The sequence below is a fragment of the Channa argus genome, chromosome 15 (assembly GCF_033026475.1).
Source record: "Channa argus isolate prfri chromosome 15, Channa argus male v1.0, whole genome shotgun sequence".
NCBI lineage: Eukaryota > Metazoa > Chordata > Actinopteri > Anabantiformes > Channidae > Channa > Channa argus.
Genome location: NC_090211.1, coordinates 19,263,266 through 19,285,250, shown reverse-complemented (window position 1 = coordinate 19,285,250; position 21,985 = coordinate 19,263,266). Strand labels below are relative to the sequence as shown.

At 42.6% G+C, this 21,985-nt stretch overlaps 1 protein-coding gene across 1 annotated transcript in view; it reads left to right on the top strand.

Annotated features, from left to right (window-relative positions):
• The window catches only part of LOC137100336 (protein shisa-8-like), a 77,568-nt gene that overhangs the window by 22,728 nt on the left and 32,855 nt on the right, over positions 1-21,985 (top strand). Inside the window, exon 3 of the mRNA XM_067478105.1 lies at positions 11,509-11,624. Within this exon, the coding sequence (XP_067334206.1) occupies positions 11,509-11,624 (116 nt within the window). The remainder of the gene's footprint in view (positions 1-11,508; positions 11,625-21,985) is intronic.

Below are 21,985 nucleotides of genomic sequence, written 5' to 3'. Positions count from 1 at the left end.
TATTGAATCATAACCCCCTTTACCGTGATATTTATCATATTGCCAGACTTTTGCGGTTTGGGGGCTTAGTGTCTTGCCCGGGGAAACTACGACATATGGCCATATGGTCAATAGGCCTCCGCTCCATGAACTGAGGCAGGGTCGCGCCCTAATTGTGGCATTTAATAAAACTAAATATAAGGGGAAAGAAAAGAGACAATGAATAAGTCAAAGAATAAATGTAGACATGATCAAAATGGCATCAGTGAAATGGACTATTTCAACACACGAGTATAAAACATGATGTGGAAGAAGGTTGGGACAGAAAAAATAAATAGGTAGGAGCTACAGGGAGCAGACGAAGAGAAAAAACTAAGAAAGAAATGTGTGTGGATGGAATTAGAAGTAGTCAGGCTGGACATTGATTGATTAGTCATTGACCTGACGCACCCTGCAGGTGCACACTCACTCACATCAAGGGAAGATCAGACTTCTACATGCGTGCGTGCATGTGTGTATTTGATTTCTTGACAAATGGGGGGAAATAATTGACCGTGAGTTGCCTATCCATTAGTATATTACACTGCATGGTCAGGCTGCCCTCTGTGTGTGTGTGTGTGTGTGTGTGCAGAGCTTGGATGTCTGTGCATAAGGCTGCACTTTGAGCTGAATGCAGTGTGAAAGGAATCTCAGCACGTGTGAATGTGTGTTATGAGCTAAACACAGGTTGACTCCTGGCTCCTGCTAAGGTCCTGCATTGCTCCGTGTTGCATTGCATTGCTTCAAATTCATTGTTCTGCATCAAACACACCAGCGCTGAGTTGTTGTGTTTTAACTGTGCATGCGAGTTCAACCAAGGCTGCTGTAAAGATTAGAGGCGACATGTACTATAGCACATGTACACTGTCCCTATCTCAGCTACTGGAGGTGTTATAACCATATCCAGAGAATAGAAATATTCAGAAATTACATTTATACACATTTCCAACTGAATTTCGCACCTCAGACACAGAAGCGTGTGCAACAGAACTAATCTATCTATGATAGATTAGATCATAGTGCAGAGTGCAGGTGTAAAGTCAATGAAAAGCTTATTATTTATACATAAAGTGTAGATATGCAATGCAAAGCCAGTGATACATCATTTGTTAATGGTCTTACACTAAGTATACATGATGCTGTACATGTTTTCAGCTGTGCACGCTTCACTACAGCTCCAGTGATGCAGATAGGGTTCGTTGGGTGTTGAGGGCCAGACTTTTATCTGCACTCCGCGCTCCTACTTAACCCTGTCCCTGTAGCCTGACACGTGAAGAAACCTGAGCAGGGGATCAAGCTGGAACTAGCTGCTAATGACTTTGCCTGTCGTTAAAACTGAGGTTGTTTATTCTACATTTTTAAGGCCAGGCTCACTTTTTCTTGGTTTCCAGTCCGCAAATTTCCATGTATCAGCAAGTCAACAACATTAAAATGGTTTGTGAAGAATGAATCGGATAAACATCTCTAGATTGGTCCTCGAGCATCATCAGGTGTTTCCAAGTGTCTGATCAAGCTGCTAACAGGTCCATTGATAGTTCACATCGCCGGCTGACCAGCTGCATCCCCTTCACCACAAATAGCTCTCAGCTGGGGAGACGCAGAGCTGCCACATCCTGGTGCTCGTGCAAACTGCATTCAGAGCGAGCAGAGTGAAGATGTGTCGTGTTCTGGGAATTGTGCGCGCCACACCTACCCGAGCGGATCAGACAGCGGCCTGGCTGAACGACCATCACGCCGGCTTCGCCAGGGCCATGTGTCAGTGCCTACGGTTGTGATGCAAGGTCACTCGACCTCACAGTTCACACGCCGCTGACAGCATTGGCTAAGGCCTGTCACTGTGCACACATGACTGAGTGGCCCGCTGTTGTAAATACATCAGTGACATAACTCTTTACAGAACATGAAACGTATGGGTGGTTTTATGCGTCCAGCTGAGTGCATCTATAAAAAAATCAAAGATCAATGAATCCATTCTTCACTATTTTAGAATAAATGCACTGTTATAATCATCCCTTTGAGTTTCTGTACATCAGTTATAGACTCAACGCTACTTCCTTGAAACAAAAAATGAAGCTTTAATACATTGCGTGAAAGTCACTTAATTATAAGGAAATAATAATAGAGAAAATAATGCCAGAGGTGTCACATGGAATAAACAATGGCTTGGCAGCAGTTATCATCCACTGTGCTGACTTCTACAGGCTCCTCCGGTGTGTGACCTGACCAACAGATCAATAGTATTCTGTCAATCTCAGTGTGATGAAAGATGATTGTGAGGTCACAACATACTGAGCACCTGTATGTCAAACGTCAAAGTCTACACAGGATGACAGACAAAAACCTCTACGCGTGTGTGTCTCTCTGTGTGTGTGTGTGGGTGTGTAGGTGCATTCATGCGTGGGTTATGTGTGCGTCACACTAGTGAATGCTTGAGAACAAATCCCTTGAGGAGAATGAATCTTTGTATGTGTGCGTGTGTGTGTGTGTTTTGTTATTTCCAAAATAAAGATGGCCCAAAATAATAAGTGCAGGCAGTGACTCAGAGGTTGACATATGGTATTTTGTGTGACATCATTGTTAGCAACACCACAGCCTCAGCACTGAGATCCTGCCAGCTACTGGTTTACGTGGTTTGCATTATGCTGGCTTTTGTGTGTGTGTGTGTGTGTGTGTGTGTGTGTGTCTGTGCGTGTGACTGCAGCAAAAACCTGTGATTCAAATTCACCAAGAATCACTGCAACATTTTCAGAAATGTTCAAATGCGGATGAGAAAAACACCAATAACTGACCATAGTAACTCTTAAATTGTTGAAGAACTTTTCAGTAACCGGATTTTGCAAAGTGCTCGAGGGATCTTGAATTCAGTCCAACATTTGACAGAAAGTCAGTGTAGTAGCTAATCCAGCACTGGGGTGATACTGCATATGGAAATGCTGTAAGTCTTAGTTTTTTAGTTTCTCAACTTCTACAAGAAGACAGTGTATACAAGGTGTGAGAAGACAAAACGATAGAAATTTGCAGCTTTGCATTTATGCACATACTGTATATTTTTTATATTTTTAGTCATAAGTTAACTGTTATAATGATGTGTCCAGATTACTTGACCCAGTCAGGTTCCACAACATGAACTGAACACACATCGTATAGAAGAACTCAAACAAAATCTGCTCGGCCTGTCGGGAGGCTTACAAACGCTGACGGATCAGAACAGAGTGAAGGGGTTTAATAAATCGTGGACAGGACTCCAGACCTACACAGAAAGAAAACCATTCACACCTGAGGGTAAATTTAGAGTCCAATAGGTCCAGAGAACAATAAACCTAATATGCACGTGTTTGGACTATGGGCGAAAACCAGACGAATCCCACACAAGCACTTAATATGAGCAACCCACCATATTTACAATCTGAAAACTTTTGCTCCATCCTCACATGAAGCTGTTTAATAGTGTAACAGCTTTTATTGCTAACAAAGTTTAGATAAATATTCAAGAACTTTCATTCAGCTGTAAACATTTCTATGGTTGGATATGGAGCAGGTGGATATGTGTGGAAAATAAATGTGGAAAACCTGGAACATCTGAAATCTCCTTAAAACAATAATTTAATCAGCCACATTTTGACAGTTCCCCAGTTCTCATCAATAGTCATTTCTTAAACAGAAGGAAAAAAAAAAGAGAATAAAACAGGTCCCAGAATAGACCCATGAGGAACTCCACAGGTCACCGTAGCTCAATCAGAGACTTCATCAGCAATGAAAGAACTCAGAGAACCTGGAGAAAAATGATGGCTTGGACATCTGAGACAGGTCCACTACAGCTTGTAGTTGACTCTGAAAATGTAAGACAGAATATTGGAGCCATCTTGTTGAGAAGTGTCCAAGACTGCTGTGCGTCTTCGTGCTGTAGTTGAAACCCAACTCAACCCGTCCAAATACAGTATGTGACCCCTTTGGCAATCAATGCTGTATTGTACTAAAACAAGTGATGAAGAAGATAATAATTGACAGATAATAAGATTATCCAAGACATTTTGAAATAAAACTCTTCCATAGTGAGGTTATATACATGCAGATAGATAACACAAATCCAAACAAGCCCTGGCAAGGCAGGCATTCAGCCATGCCAAAGGACATTATTTGGCAGCTGTCAGCTCTAATAGGAGTATTGCAGGGTGGGAGACAGATCCAGGCTCTGTACCAATCCTACAAGGGTGCATTATCTGGCAGCTACAGCATCTCTGCATTCCTACTGTGTGTGTGTGTGTGTGTGTATGCACGCCTTTACAAGTGCACGGATGTTTATGTGTGAGAGGGACTGGTGTGTCAGTCCCCCTCTGAGATAATACATGCTACCAATTGTGCCACTACAGTGTCCATTTACCCTACTATCTATGTGTCAGGCTAGGCTATCTGGCTGTGTGTGTGTGTGTGTGTGTGCGTTCCCTCTTTTTTGACAGCGGTGGTGCGATAAATGCAGGGAATTACTGATGAAGAGAGAATTCAAGTAGTTGGCTCTGTCATTTTGTAGCACAGCGAGACAAAGCGAAGGAGGGAGCAGGAGATGAAGATGCAGATAAACTTATGCAGAATACACACGCACGCACACGAATTTCTCTTCCTGCCCTCTCTTCTAGTTTTGCATTCTGGTTCAAACCACCCGTTCGAGTCGTGAAGCATATGCGTGAACTCAATTTAAATTGCAATAGGAAAAAAAAAACGGGCTCACTGCTCCGTCAGAATGTATTTACGAAAACACTCGAGCTCAATGTGTAAAATCCAGTAAATAGGTGGGAAACCAGATTGATTGGCCATAATACTTCTAATTAATCATGAAATACTGCAAAGAGGACCGAGAGAAAACAGCATCTGTATGATCACATACTCCCATAGTGCAGGTCCTGCTGCCTTCATGTATTAAAGCTTCATTTTGAAATTCACTTTTCCTGCCCCCCAGAGGATTTTTGTGAAATCATTGGTTAACACGCACACACGCACATGCGTGCACACACACACTAAATTACCACCCCTTAGAATTAAAGGGTGAGTCCCTCCTGTGTGGTATCAATTAACTCCCTGTGGGCACAAATGCAGCTAGCAAACCTGCAGCTGTGTGTGTGTGTGTGTGTGTGTGTGTGTGTGTGTGTGTGTGTGTGTGTGTGTTGTGCGGCACTGTTGGGTGGCAAGCAGCAACATACACAATTATCCAACATTGCTGTTTGAAAACAGCAGGGTTGTATCTCCATGCTCAGTTCCACTCTCAGTTACAGACCCCTGGAATCAACTGTGGGGGGGCTGGGGGGGTTGTAGGGCGGTGGGGGTGCTTGTAATATAAACTAACCTGCTGTGACAGCGAATAGTGATTCAGCTACAAAATGCAATGTTATAGAGCCAGGGGACTAAATGCTGTGCGTGTCCATGTGAAGCACAATTCTGAAGTTCTTATTATATGACCGTGGGGTGTTTTTCTCACTTTACTGTATTTTTAGCATCAAATGCTCTTTGACAATTGAAAACAGTGGTGCACATTTTGTTATACAACCAGGCCCAGGCGATTGCAAGGTTACCACACAATGTGTAAGGATAAAGTGACTTCGTTTCACAGTAACTGGCCGCATCCATTAGCAAATTTACCCGTGAAAGCAACATCCAACCTTTTCTCTTCATGTGTGTGTGTGTGAGAAGCAGAGTAATTCCACATTTCTTCTCAACCCACTCACACAATTGACACTTCAATTGCACTTTTGCATTTGCACCCACTGTAGCAGACAACAGCAAAACAATTAATCTAAATGAACTCCGGGATTTTGTTAATTTGAAAAGTGGGACATTATGTTGCTATTGAAGACGATGATCGCATCTGTCAGCTATGTGAGTTACTGGCCTTTGTAGTCGATTGTTTGGAAAAATAATCGGAGATAACTTTGGTATGGAGGAAGCAAACATTTTGAAAATGCTTTTTGAGAAGGATACGTTTGTTTTTCTGAGTACTCAGATCATGTTCGTCTTGAATCGATAATTTGATCATTCTGTATCTTTTACTACTCTGTATATTTCTTTACTTAATGGAAATTAATATCTAAAGTTCATGACCAAGACCACAGTTCATACACTGACCTTCCTGGCTATCATCTAGAAATGGCTTCCTGCCACAGCGCGCTCTTGATTTTCATGCCACTCTTTCTTGTTTCTGCTAGTTTCTCTCCATTCTATTGTCTCCATAGGGCCTGGGGGGGGGTCTGTTGCACTTTGAGTAATAGCAGAGCCTGCCCAAAGCCTTCAGTCATCCTGGCCCCTGGTCCCACACTGCAGGCGTCACTGCATCCAACCATGCTTCCTCACTCAAGACGTCATTGCATTGCATCTATTCAGCTGATGCCTCTTATACATTTTATTTTCAGTAAACTCTTCTTTGATTTGAGTGTGGGCCCTCGCTCGTGAAATATTATTACTGGTTAATCCACTGGAAGCTGTTTCTGTTCTGTGTAGATGGACCATATTGATGGAATGACACGATAATAAAAAAAATAAGAAATCCATTCATTCATAAAGATCACTGAAACGTCGTCCCTTTACTGTAAGTGTTTGACAGCTGCACATTTGACTTTAAAAAAGAGGATATAGTGTCAAGCTTTAGCTTTAATGTGCACAAACACATAGAGTGCATCAGTACAAGTGTACAAAGCTGCAAAATGCAACCCAAGCGAACAGCAGCATGGGACTGGAAATCGATCCTGTTCCCTCCACCTCTGCTCTCCCTGCATTGCTGTGCTTTTCTACTGTCTGTTATGCTGCCTCATTTAAAATGACAAGAGATGTTTCCTGCAAATTGATAGCATCTCACTCACATTCACGAATCATTAACACTATCCCAGAAATCAGATAGTCGCTCTTTTTTTGTTGTACAGTGCCTAGAAAAAGTTTTCACCCCCTTGAATGTTTCACCGTTTTATTGACATTATAAATCAATCATGGTCAATATAAGGCAGCGACTTTAACAAAAAAATGCCTCGTTAATGTGAAAACAGCTTTCTACAAAGCCAAAGAGCAACAGCTTTCAGCTTGTGCCTTCAGTGGTCGCCACAGCAGAACGTATACCGCACGTAGATTTGGCATGAGTTTGAATGTCAAAGACAAGGATGAAACATCCAAGGGGTTGATTACTATTTATAGGCACTGTGTAAGTGGAATCACTTGCCTTCATAAGTGGACTTTACGTTAATAAAGTAACCCCATCAGACTGTCAGCATGTGGAGAGGTGTTCGCAGATTGTGCAGAACGTGGGTCAATTGCACTCCAAGCCTTAATCTGCTCAGTTGCACACGGTAAAACGAAGGAAGGTATCGACATCACCTGTCAACAATAAGTTTGGGAGCATATGTCTGTTTAAAAACTAATATTTATTAATATCTGTTGCTTTTTTAAAGATCTCATAAACCCACTAAAGAATGAATTTCCTCAAACATGATTTATCACTATGCTAACGATGTTTTTATTTGGGTTCAAGCATTTATCTATGGAGCCAATAAAACCCTGAAAGGTGTCATTTTTTTTTATACCTTTAGGGCTTTAGGGGCAGAAATGATCTCGTTCTGCCTGAGAACAGTTGGTAAATGAGGCCCAGTGTACCTTAAGTCCTCAAACACATAAAATGTTCATTTCTCCGAACGAACATGCTTAAATCAATGTGTTTAACAGCTTATCTTTGTTCTCGGCTTTAGTCTGTATCAAATTAGAGGGAAGAATATAAGAAAGACATTGTTGAAATGTCACAGTGTAATTAAGTAGCACACGTTTTACCCCTGAGAAGGTTCACGCTTCGTGAATATCAGTGCAGTTTTCTAATAGTTTTATTAATAGTCTAATAGTTTTCCCTACGAACATCTGAATTATGGCTAATTGCACCCAGCTGAAAAGATTCCATGATGGTAGATGACTGACGTTATTTGAAGCAATTACCCTTTATATTAACCTGCTTCACTTAAGAAAAAGAAAAAGAAAAACAGCAACAGTGAAGTTTTAAGGGCTTTAAATATGTCGCTGTCGTTCGATTGAACACGGCTTCTGGCTTTTTCAATTTTCTGTTTTATTAAATCAGATTTTGAGGAAGAGAAGAGTTTTCTTAGTCTGCAAAGTCTCAGTCAGGACAAAGCAGAGCATGTGGTGCTTTAGGCCTTTCAAGCTGCCTGGAATTGTTTTCCACTAAACCTCCCAGGAACAGGTGAGATGTAAATGTACGACAAAATAACGCTCGGTTTTCCATATTTTCCATAATAGAATGACATCATCCCAAGCCACAGAAGACATTTTACAAGCACAGGTCAACTTTTGTCTCAGTGACTGTGTTGGTCTTCCAAATAGTTTTGTTTAGATATTTATCCCAACGTCTCTGACGTATGACGTACCGCGGTGGTATTTGACTTTTCTTTGGCGAGTGTGACGAAGAGAGGAAAGAGACTCAAACGTCAAAATGATAGTCGACTGTGGACTGTGGCGCAGGAAGGTAGAACGATTGTCCACCACTCTCGCAGTTGTCTGTTCAATCCCCGGCTCCTCGGGTCATGTGTCAAACTGTCCTTGAGCAAGACGCTGACACTTGCTCCTGGTGAGTGTTGCAACTTCACTTTTAACACATTTCAAAGAAAACCTCACTTTGTAATGTGTATTTTACCAAAGTACCACAGCAATTGAAAATAATCAGCTATTTAATTAACAAGGGGAGTCATTTTTATCACAGAACATGTCACTTACAATCCTCATTCATATCTGCACTAGAAGTGTGCAGCACACGTCCTTTACATTAAGGAGCCAGATTGATATGTGGTTTACAAAGGATTTGAATTTGTCTGCAACTTTAAGTAGTGCAGATGTGCATTTCTTCATGCTTCTCGGGAATTCGGCTGCGTCTTTGCCTGCAGTAACAGCAGTTAGTGGTTTGCTTACAAGCCCTGGAAGCAGTCGCTAGTGAGAAGAGAAAAGGTGTGTGTGGACACTCGTGTCCTCGTATCACTTCGTACACTGCAAGCTGGAATAGTTTATGTGACAGTTTCCTGCGGGAGGAGAAGAGAAACTAAGGAGGGAGGGCTGGGAATAATAAAGGGGAAGAAAGAATGAGAAGGGGAGAAAATAGAAACTGAGGCCAAAGGGTGAGACGCTAAGAGACAGAGCAGACAAAACCATGATACAAAAGAGACGAAGGGTTGAGCAAGAGATAGAGGGAGAGATCAAAGGCTACTAGCAGAGAAAATGACAAAGTTGAGAAGATGGATTGATTTTCCAGTCCAGATGTGATCAGAAGGGGAGAAAAAGAAAGACACGATGTTCCCGGGACGATAGAGAGTGTAGACAACAAGAAGTCCTCAACAATGGCACACGCAAGCGTTTTAGAGTCAGAGGGGGAGTGAAAGGGGGAGACGAGAGAGTGACGGGGATGAAGATTCAGCTCGATTTAGTACCATCGTGAATAGGGGGGGGGAGTAATGGAATGGAAGTGGACAGATATTAATGAGATGAGTGAGAGAAGAATTGATTGGCTAGCAAGCAGAAAATGCAAAGGGCAGATGAGATGCATGTGCAGGTATGTGTGTCGCTACGCAGTTTGTGGGACATTTTATGGAGATTTATTGTCCTTGCATGTCCAGCATGAGCTGTCCAGTAATGTCCATTAATTTCCTGTGCTCTGGAAAAGTGTTATTCAGTGTTTAATAAGAAACATTTCTGTATTTCAGTATTTAAACCTTTTTTTCACTATAATACGACTTGATAACACAGCAGGACTCTAATTTCAAATAAACTCTGTGTCCTGACGAGGTTTTGCTGAAATGAGAGTTTCACGTTCGCCCAGTCCACCCACAGATGGCTGCTGGTCACTTGCAGCGAGGAAAGGCTCAGGGGAGAGGAAAGGAATCGGCTTCATCAGACTGTGGTCTTCAGCATGTACTGTGGGGTAGTTCACACCCAGAGTGTGAAGCGGCTGACATAAGAGTCAGCACCTCCGAGTCTGAGGGCCTGGATTTTTGATGATGGATTGCTCCCTCAGGGTTGGGAATAGGTTGGACTTGGGTTGGGACTTGTTGTGGTAAAATGTACTGCAGTAGTGTGGGCATTGAATTAAAACACCGTGATGAAGAGCCAACTGGCCAACTGGCAGGAAAAGACCTCCCCTCACCTGAGTTCTTGAGATTTGTAAAGTGACAGGAAGATTGAAATGCAAGTTTGTTTTCTCCACGGACCATGAGCTCATCATCAGTTGTCCAAATAACTCCTTCAGTCCCTATGATAGATTCAGGACACATTGAACTTACTTGTTATTTGTGACATTGTGCTAAATAAATATCACTGTTAGAAAAGTATTTGTAGTGTGTGGAGAGTAGTAGGGAGTGTTTTCCCTGCCTGGTACTTTGGTTGTCTCTCTGGATTTGACTAAATGGTGGATCATATTTGTGCCCCTATTACAATCACCAAAATCCCTATAACTCATACTTAATGTAACTTAAACATAGATTTTATTTGGGCTCCATTTTAAAATGCACTGACATCACCAGGATCCCTTTCTCAGAAGCTCCTTAAGCTCTCATGGCAACAGACCATCATTTCACAGCAGGCAAATACAAAGTCAATGCTCAATTGCATTTTGGAACACGTGTGAAAGTTTTAACATTTTAAATACTGTAAAAACACATTTTATCAGCACAGCCTGCAAGATTATTCACCATAGGATGATTAGGACGATGGTTGGTGGCGCTGGTTTGAATGATGCCAAGAAAATAAAAAAACTAAAATAACATCAAATGGGTAAAATCGCTAGTGCAGTGTGTCCATGCATGTCCATGATATTGAGGATTGATATTTAGAAAGGACTTTAGTTGGACTCATGTTATTATTTTAATAAAAATATTAATTTGAACCCACAGTCCAGTTCAGAAGGTGGCAGTCATGCACCTTGTGAGCTGTTTGCCAACTGCCAAAAAAAAAAAAACAGCTGAACAAACACGAATTAAATCCATATGTTGGGAGGCTGTGTCCTGCCCAGGGTCCACTTTTGAGGAGACATCAGAGCGTGTTGAAAGGCATCGAACAATAAAAGGCAAAAGAGGAAAAAAGAGGAAAAGGCGGAAGTTTCTTTATTTTGTGAGAAATGTTGGCAAACATCCAAAAAGACTGATCCTTTTCATCCCTGCCTCTGCTTCCTTAACTCAAGAGTTTGTGTTTGGGTTTGTTTTTCTAGATGTGAACAATCCGCTTTAAACATCTCTTTTCCCAGAGACGGAGCTGGAATAGTGAAGGCTGTTTGGATATTTGCAAAGGATTTTCTTATGTGATTCTCACTGTTGTCTTAACTGTTTCCTGTCACCACTTTATAGCACGGCCTCCCTTTAAGGCCTTTTTGTAAGCTGTTTCTTTCTCTCTGATAATGCACTTTTCCAGATTTTTCTCTAAATGTAGGATCATTTACCACTGTGTATAAGTGTGTTTTTCCTTCCTCCCGTTCAGGACTTTGACAGAGCTTCTGAAGCAGCCAGGGGAGGCAGGATTGGTGGATGGAACCGGGGTTCATTACCCAATAGGGACCAATGGCATCTCCGCCCGAGCACTGCGCTCCAACAATGGTCAGTGCTTAGTGTGCGTGTCCACGCATTTGTACATGCTTGCATGCGAGCAAAGGGAACAACAGAGGTTTAACAGTTGCATCATGAATCGACTTGCGTGCGTGCAATCGTAGAGGTCATGGAGATTACACCGTTCGCAGGCGTGGCCTTCTAAATGTTCCGAGCGATGCTTGCCCTTCTAATCAATCACCACGGGACATTTATTCCCGCTCGGCTGCAAAGTTTTGTAGCGCTTTCAATTCACTTTCATTTAGCTGCCTATTAGCCTTTATCCATAGTTTTAGTTTTTATTTATTTTTTCACTCACTTGTCTCAGTACAGTCGGTTGAAAAAGCAAGACGTAGTGCCAGTTCTAGCCAGGTTAGCTATTGTTTGCCAATGCCTTTGTGCGCATACAAGGGGTGTAGCAACATGTCCATGGATAGAAGTTGGACAGAACTGTGTATGTGGATGTTTTAATGAGACACAAAGAGGATGGAAGTGCTAAGACATGGTGCATTACTGCAGGATCCACTACTGTTGAGACCTGGAGCAGCCATATTGGATTTTGGTCTGTGAGGGTTAAAAATGCCAGATGGGAATCATCAGATGAAATGGAAATGACTCCAATCATCTTAGTTTTGTGTTATTAATTGTGTAGAACTGCTAAGTGCTAATCTTCTGGTCTGTAAAAACAAAATGTATCACATTGTTGCTGTGTGGGACTTTTGAGGATGCTAATTTACTGCTAAGCTGCTAATTTGCAGATTTACACACTGATTGTTCAGATATGTAAATAAAATGGCAAAGACTTAATGTAGTTCACAATAGGAAGGATTTCTGACGTAGCTGACTTCTGTTCTAGTTTCATTACATCTCATTTAGCTTTTGTTCTCTACTACTAATACTTCATTACTTCACAGTGTCACCACAAAATCCAAACCTGCAACTGCAGAATTTCTACTACAAGTACAAGTAAGTCCTGCTTAGGATTCACAGTTTTAGAACGGGCCCCTATATCAACGCGTTCTCATCCCACAGCATCACATAATGCTGCTGGCTCCACTCGCTTCAGGACCCCGACCACCATTTGACGCCATGGGAACAACATTATATACAGAGGGTTCGGGAAAAAGATGAATTACATAAAAACAAAACGCTGCAAACAGTGAGAATGGCATACACACACTTCCTTACTATAGTAACCACGTGTGCCACGTCGTGTTAACATCACCATTAACGGGCACAATGTCTCGCACTAGAGTCAAACCCTGGTCTCCTATTAACAGTCACCAACTCAAATGGTTTCCCTAAGCGTCAGCATGTTACGCTAAGGAACTGGACAATATCTAAAGCAAATCACCATCAAGCGGGGGATATTAATTCAGAGGACCAGGACAAAGCTCTGTGACACATTGTCATCCTCTCAATTTGTCTCCCACAACACACCGGTACTGAGACCACAGGACAGTGAAAACTTAATTTAAGAGCAGTTTGCACTTCACACAGACACCATCAATGCACACTCATGTTTGTCTTTGTACATCTTCCCCTCACACCCACAGAGGTCACACTCAATTACTGTCACCGTGTCTTATTTAGAAACACACACACGTGTGTGTGTCATGGGCAAGGAGGCAAAGGGACGGACAGTTCATATTTAATTAAGATGTAATTAGCGTTGTTCCAGCTCCAGACCTAAGGAGGGAACTCTGTGTGACCCATCTGTCTCCTCTTTTTGTTGGACTACACACACACACACACACACACACACACAAAATCGAATCAAACATGAGTTGTCCTTTGGTCCTGTTGTTTTCTCGTGTCCATGTTGACTTGTATTACTGTGTTATAAGTACATAAGGTCGCGTTACTCCCCAGATTGATTATTGATAAGGCCGCAGGAAGTGCATTTTTAAAATTCAAAAGCATATATACCCACAAAGATACCAGATGTCCCAAGTGTTCTGATTCATGTATAAATTACTGAAGCAGTAAAGTGTCTTATATTTCACACTGTGGGGGAAAAAAACACACGCACACACACACTCACAAACACACTCACAGATGCAGTATTTATCCACACAGACAAAATGAAATTGCTGAGGCTTCTCCCTTCACTTTCATCTTCCCACCATTGCCATAAACAAGTTTTTAGCCTCTTTTTCACCCCGAACTAAACTTATCAGCACTTTTTCGTCCGATTGTCTTACTTTCCCCCACCCACCCTGCTATTAAACCTGTTTTAGGGGGCCTGGTGGCTCAGTGGTAGAGCACAGGGCTGGGATCCAGAAGGCATCGGGTTCAAATCCCACCCCACCCAGTCTGCGGCAGGAAGGGCATTCGGCATGAAAACAACTGCCAAATCAGTGTGCAGAGCATGTTCCGCTGTGGTGACCCCTGAAGGGAAAAGCCAAAAGCTACTGATCTTTTTGATTCCAACATTTAAATCAGTGACAAGCAGGTTCATAACCACAAAGGAGGAAGTCAGATGGATAAATTAATGAAGCAGTCAAGGAAACAACAGAAGAAAGGCGTGAAATACGGGACAGACAAGGGATGGGGGTTTCAGAGTGATGCCAGTCGGGGAGATGGGATGAAGCCATCGTGACCCTGCTGTGTCAGCTGTCCACACATAATCACCTCTTAATTAAACACATGTAATCCCCCAGGCCACATATGCACAAAGACAGGAAATGTAGAGAAAAATGCGAGGTGAGGGGAGTGAAATGAACAGGAAAAGAAAGACCACGTGGTGGTTTTTAGATAAAAATATGACTTTTTAAAATAAAAAACGTTATAAAACTAATAAATATAGATTTTTTAAAATTAATTGCTGTACATGTTTTGCCATAATGACCATAATCAGTATTGTTTAAAATACAGTTAAGTTTTCTTAGTGGAGTACTTTTACTTCGGTACTTTAATTGTTTCCATTCAGAAGGTGACTACGTTGCAAGAAGTGAAGGCCATTCGGGCTAACATGTACTTCTGAACTCACCTAAAACTGAAATTTAAGAAATTTCACCAGCCACGCTGGGCTGCATCACTTCTAATCACAAGGGGCTATCGGGCAGAGAATTTCCCTTTCAAATGCTGTAACTTTGCTAAATTCCAATGCAAACTGTTCCTTGAATGTTTTGGCTGATAATTAGAAAGATAAAAACCATTTAGTTTCAAGACTTGTGTGATGATTTGACGACATTTTAGTTCGAAATATAACATTCACCACTGTGTATTATTATTGTAAGTACATAAAATGATAAATCCCAATGACTTTGGTCTAACACCACTCTTGCACCTTGATGTTGTTGACACAACATTTGCTTAGTCGATAGATGGCACGTATGTTGCACACAGCTCATGGTTTCCCCTTCTTCAGATCCACCATGCAGCTGACAGGTTTGGCTGGGTGAAACATGAAACGATCGCATGGACCTGATATTTGGTACACAGTTCCTTGTCCCCCCACGGGGTGAGCTCAGGTGATGAACATGATAAAACATATCACAGCCTAAAGCAACACTAGGTCTAAGCAACGTCTCAGCGAGCTGCTAACGTGGCTCCAAACTCCTCTTCTGCAGCCTTTACTGCGTGTTCACATATTTTCTCTCTCTTTTACAGTCATTTTGCACCTGACAGTAAATCTCTGACAGTAGAGTTGTAAAAAAATAATTGCTATTGATTCTTAAATAGTAGATTTATGTAATGATCCCCAACTCTCATTGTTTTTATGCCGAATTGCTTGCAGTGCAGCCATTAATGCACAGAACACAAAATGTCCATGCAATTTCCTTAAACCCATTTCTAGGAGACGTTTACAGGAAGAAAACACGACTAATCAGGAATGAAGAGAACAATGCAGAGCACACGTCTATGACTCTAAATGTGCAGTACATCAAAACGCTACTACTGTAAGAGCATTGATCCACTGTGGCTTAGACAAGGCTGCAGTGATCACACTGCAGCTGATTAAGTTAAAAATACACTGAACAAGTTCGGAGCCCCTTCACTAATGAAGACCACAGCCAAATCCTCAGGTTTCCTCTCTGAGAGAAGAATGATCTTCATTTACTGATCCTCGGTGCTTATTTTAAAGCTGGAGATATATATATATATATTTAAAATCATGGAAAAGACAATCCAAGGGATAAAAGCGATGAGATGTAAAGTGTGAGACAGGAAATAGACAAAAACATAAAAGGAACACTATTGAGGTCATGCAACAAAACAGGAAAACACGAATTTCTCTGTGGTAGCAAAATATGGTGAGAAAAGCCCCCCCCAGAGAGACAGACGGGTTTGACAGAGACAAGCTATTAAACATTGTCAAAGAACAAGGTAATGGGGAATGAAGAAAAGACTGAGGACAAGGAGGAAGAAAAACAACAATGAGTGAAATGAGAAAGAAAAAAGGGATGAAAACAAAGGTGCACGATGGAAAAGAGTTGAGTGCAAGTGATGGAAGGAAAACATTGTGGGAATCACAGAATAGAGGGGAGAGGACAGGGACGGAGAGAATAGCTGGAAGAGGCAACATGCTGCTATCTTCGAGGGGGACAGCTGGTCAGCTGCTGCTCTGCTCTGGTGTGGAGCGCTGCCCCGAGGACAGTCACCCTGCTCTGCAAACGCACACAGACACACACACACACACACACTCCTGCAGAGCAAAGACTGGGTGAAAGGGAAGAAATGATGGGTGAGAGAAAAATGAATGAAAGAGCAGATCAAATCCTTATTCAGTCATTTACAATGCTGCATACTTTTCCCGCTTTTTCACTGTCTGGCTCTTGAGTTTCTCCGTCTTGATAAAGTGTTGATGCACCTGGTACTAGCTGCACGTTAGTACGAATGAGACCCAGAGGCAATATCGGGCAATGGGATGAAACATGAGAAAGTATGGCGGCAGGGAAGAAAACTGTGAGAAGAACAGATGGTGGGGAAGGAAAGGACAGAGAAAGAGGGAAGATGGAAAGTTTGGAATGTGCTCCCATATCACGTATAGTTGATGTCAGCCATGTGAACATTGCCTCTAATTGTAGCAGTACAGAGGCGTTTTTGAACAGCCCACTCCCCTCCACAGCTGTGCAGTGCCGGTCCAAGCCGGTAGAAATTGGGGAGGGTTGCGTCAGGAAGGGCAACCTGTGCCAAATCAACATGCAGACAATGATCCGCTGCGGTGACCCTGAACTCACGGGATGAGGCGAAAGGACGAAACTAAAAAACGTGGTCCCGTCCACCACTGACTACAGCAGGCTGGTTTTTCTTCAACTGGCTTTGCACTGGAGACTTGTCCACGGTGTACCCCACCTCTCACCAAATGACAGTTGATGTTTGCAACACATGTGTTTTCCTGAAAATATAAAAATACAGAGGCAGCTATTGCTATTTCATCAGACTCCCTTGAATAATACACAAAAAAAACTCAGCGGGTGTAGAAACAAGACATAAAAACTAAAGGGCTGTGGGAATCAGTGATGATCTTAGCAAGTCAGGGGGACTAGTTTAAACTCAGAGGTTTGTTCACCACGCTTGCCGACAGCCACCTCGCAACAAAGGCTTCAATAGGTGGATCCGTCATTGCCATCACGGCCCAAGGAATAGGATGCAAAACTCCAAATTTTGCAGCTGCTCGTCTGCCTGCAACCAACCAGGTAGAGCCGGTTAAAATATAGGGAACCACGAGTGAAGCAGAATACTGCTTATTGTACAGTCTGTGCACACCTGAGTCTATATTTATAACTCTGTGGCATTTTCACCCTTTCAGTATTTGCACCACTAAGAAAAATGAGTGAAATGAATTCTTATTGGACTGCGTCTAATGCACAGTCACACAGGTAATTCTCAGAGGTAACCTTCAAACAAACAGGGCCTCTCTGTACAGAAGGATGAGACTTCAGTGGGGTGTATCTGAGCTGAGTGGACCCCTCTTCTCCACTGGAGGTCCCCTCTAAGAAAGGAAAGGATTTGCATTTGTGGGGCACAATATGGATGTTGCTGGCCTGCGACGGAGGGGAAGAGAGGGGGAGAGAGGGAGAGAAATAAAAACATCAGAGTGAGAGTGGGAGGACAGGAGGCTGAGACAGAGGGAGAAGAATGAGGTAGAGCAGAACCAAATAGAGAGAGAAGCAGCATGTGTTTGATGCAGGGAGAGAGATAGGATCAGTGTGACATTGAAATCAAAACAAGGAAATGAGTATCATGGGAGCCTGCAGGATGGGTGCTAAGTGAAAAGACACACTATAGGCAGGGAATTGGTCTGTGCGTGTGTGTGTGTGTGTGTGTGTGTGAGATGAGAAAGAGACAGAGACAGAGAGAGTTTGTTTACATCCGTGTGCCCTTGAGTTCTGTGGATCGTCACTACGGTGCCACATGAGGCTGGTGCCAATTATATCTGCACTGAGCTCGACAACGACACATCACCGGAGACAAAGAGAGCGGGAGAGTTAGTGGAAGAGGGCAAGAAGAGACAAAACATACGGGAGAGTGGGAGTGTGAAAGCGTGAACATTGTACAGTTGGTGCATCAAGTGGACTGCAGTCTTGTTTTGCCTTGAAGTCTGAAAGGCTGACTGGACGCAGAGTCTCCTTTTTTTGCTGACTGGTCTAAGTTTGTAGCCTATTTAGCATGTGATTGGACGTGCACGTTTTATGAACTTGGACGTGCACGTTTTAACAACCAGATTTATTGTTGACTAGGAGTTTAGATGCGTTCAGAGCCGATAACTGGTTGCTTTTTAAGCTATTTCTCTGTTAGTAACATGATACTTCAACACTGTTTGTACCTGTATAGCCATGGTGAGACACTGATCCTCCAAACGGATTGAAAGGCTCATTCATTTGTTCTAGCTGCACACTGAGGGCAAACGGCAGATAGTTTTAGAATAAATTAAAGTCAGTGGTTACTTTTTCCCCCCTCCGACACAGCTCTTTGTTGAATTTGTGCAATTTTTAGGTCATTGTCTTGTTGTATGATTAAATTCCTCTCAGTCAGTTTTGATGCGTTTCTCTGCAAATGAGTTATACCATCAATAAAGATCAGAGCCACATCCGGGAGGAGCCACTTAAGGCCTGGCCATCGCTTGGCTTGAGTATTTAAGGTTACGTGTTTTTGCAAATTTTGATTTTGATTGAGTTCACTTTGTTTGATTGTCTCAGATTCAAGAAGCGTTTCTCCAATATCAAAGCCAGAGCTAAAACCAAGAGATGTCATTTAGCGATATGTATTTTAGAAACAATAAAGGACACAGTGAGTAACGTGGTATGTACGGATCTAATACAAAAGGCTTTAGTTTACTTTTTAATCTACCACAACAAAGTAGAATCCAACAAAAGCACAGTGTAAAACCGCTGCCAGCATCATTAGCATGCTTAGCATCCTCCACTCCAAATCTCAGTTTCCATGTTTCTCATTAATATGTGCTCGACCATCAGGTTTTTTTACTCCTTTGTGACTCCTGAGTTGCTTCCTCTGGGTCTTTGATTCTTTCTCTCGACCTTCATGGCAGCCTTGAAATGATCTATTATCGTCTGAATTGGAGAGGAGAAATTTGAGTCTGCATTTCCCTTTTCTACATAAACTTCTCCTTTTCCTTCCACCCTCAGGGCCAAACTATCTCTATATCTCATCTCCCCCCCTGAAACTAAACCGCCGAACATCCAAAAACACCCTTGCTAAACTTATTAAAATATGTAGCACATATTTCATTTATGTCTTTGATGAATATGGGGGACTAAGTGAGATGCATCTTGAATGTTAAGTTTCCAAAGTATTGCCAATGAGTGACTCATTTCGGGCGGTAAAGATTCAAAGTGAAGTCTCAACACAGCCCGTTATGGGATTGACTTATTCCCACAGATTGTTAGGGCTGGTAAATCCAGTGTAAATCGGACTGCTAATCCCGTCACGCGTCGCTGGCTTTACTCTCCTGCTATCTCTTTCCCCCATCTCTGTCTCCCATTAGTTCCCCAATCTTCTATCATCCTCTGCCCTCTTTCTGCTCACAGCTCTGCTTCCCTTGAGGTCTCTATCTTTCCCTGCTTTTTCTGTCATCTCTCTGTCCCCTCCTCTTTTATCTCCCCCCTTGTTGCTTTTGCACTCTAAATCATAGCCCGAGTGTCTGCCGACAGAGCTGTCTGATCCCACATTTTCTCGCTAAACTCTAAAGTCACCCAGAAATGATCACAGGGCTACAATAAATAGACATGAAGTTCCTTTGGTGTTTTGAGGAGTTTATCAGTTGAGCTGCACTGAGCTGAGAGCAAACTTTTAGGGTTTACAGGCACAAAACCTGCAGGCAGCGTGATGAAAATGCACTGTTTAAATGGTGAGAAAAACAGAGGTAGAAACAGAAAAAAAAAACAAAAGTTAGTTAAAATATTAGTTAACACGTTAGTAAAAGTTAGTTAACGTATAAGAATAATTTTTTGTTCTTATATAATACAATTATAAATTTTTGGATAAAAGCACAATTTTTCTAATGCACACGTGTAATAAATAATTCCATCTGGCCAGTAAAAATATAAGTGGTCCCGTTCTCTTTATCCTAGTTCTGTGATGAACTGTCGCCACTGCTGAAAGTCACCAACTCACAGAGGGGAAACATGCAGAATGGGCTTATTAAGAAGCCAGGGCAGCAGCAGATTAAAGCGTTAGTGCACCACCAAAACAATTACCGAGACTGACTAACAGACACATCCAGTGGGACAGATAGGAGCCAAAGGCAGAGGGTGTTTGGCTGATCACACATCACCTGCAAAGTGCAAACTTTAAGAAACCTACCCACAAGTCTGTTTTAAGAAAGTTGTAAACATCTTGTCGTAAACCAAAGTACTTGACATATTACACTATGGCTCCACGTGAGATGTCCGATGATCCCCAGAGTTACCGCAGGACAAGCAGAACGGGGGCTAAACGTTGAGCCATAAAACCACAAATGGCAACTTTTGGGACAGTTATGCTCAAATCGTCCCAACATCGTTTAATTTACAAAAATATTTAGACCCGCACTCTAGGGGGCCTGGTGGTTCAATGGGTAGGGCATCGGGTTGGGATGCAGAAGGATCAAATCCCATCCCACAAGGTGTGGCCCCGCCCAGCCACCAAGGTCCGCCTTGTTGCTGGTCTCAAGCACAGAGGGAGGGTTGCAGCAGCAAAGGGATCCGGGATAAAAAAAAAAAAAACTCATGCCAAAGCAACTTGAAGAACACGTTCCGCTGTGGTGACCCCTGAAGGGACAAGCCGATGGCCGTTATTCATTTGGACACACACTCTGTTGTCTAGCACTGAAAAGCTGAGCTCTGAGGGCCTTTCCAAGGCCGTGCAACTCTCCAACAGTATATTTGTTCCTGACAAATATACTGGCAGCTTCACGGTGACATAGATCCATTTTTGTGGCACCACTGATGACAATCCATCCAATAATTTGAGATAAGTCAGTTTGGACCAAAGTCACGGACCATTAACATTTAACAGTTTTAGTTCAGGCTCCTTTATCTTAACCACTGTTGGGGGTTGTGCTGGGTTGGAAACTTTCCCAGCTGTCACTGGCTGACAGGTGGCTACACCTTGGACAGGTGGCCCGTCCATCACAGGGCCAGAGACAGATGCCTTTGGACTGTGGGGAGGAATGGGGGGAAACCTAATATGGACTTGTCCTTGATTATCCTAATTGGAAATGTGTTCTGTTAGGGTTTGTACAGCAGACATATTGGACAGTAGAGTATCTTGAGGCATGTGTACACGGTGTACAGTACGTGTGCATGTGTCTTCATGCACTGATCCAGTGCAGTGCAGGACATAGTTCCTTCCAGTAAACTGAAGGACACCAGCCGCACACATCAGGCTGCCATGGCAACCACACACACACACACACACACAATTGTGCGCACTGTGGAGAGATGATTTATAAATTGCAGCAGCTCAACAGAGACAGATGACAGCACACACACTGGCCCTGACATGAATGCTAGTTGTCTCTTTTGAGCACGGGTGTGTGTGTTAGAGACATCAAGAGTGGCTGAAGGAGATTTTGCTTTGTCTGCCACTTTCTTTGCCGTAAAGCGGAAAGTGTGTGTTGCACATAATTTGCTTGGTTATAGAATTAGGTCACATGCTTTTCCAAAACAGAATCAAGCTAATTACAGGTAATACGGGGCTCAGAGTGTTAGTTCTATTCAGCTGTTGTGTACATGTGGGATGCGAGATTTGTTTTTTCAACCTTTGACGGTGTGAAAAATGAAGGAGTGGTTTCAACGTGGACGCAAGCAAAGGGCACTTTTATGAGTATGGAGCAATGAGCAGGGAGGTAGCTCAAAGGCAGAATGTGATTTTTGTGGAAGTGTGTGAACGTGTGAATATTTGGTTTGGATGCTGATGCGAGC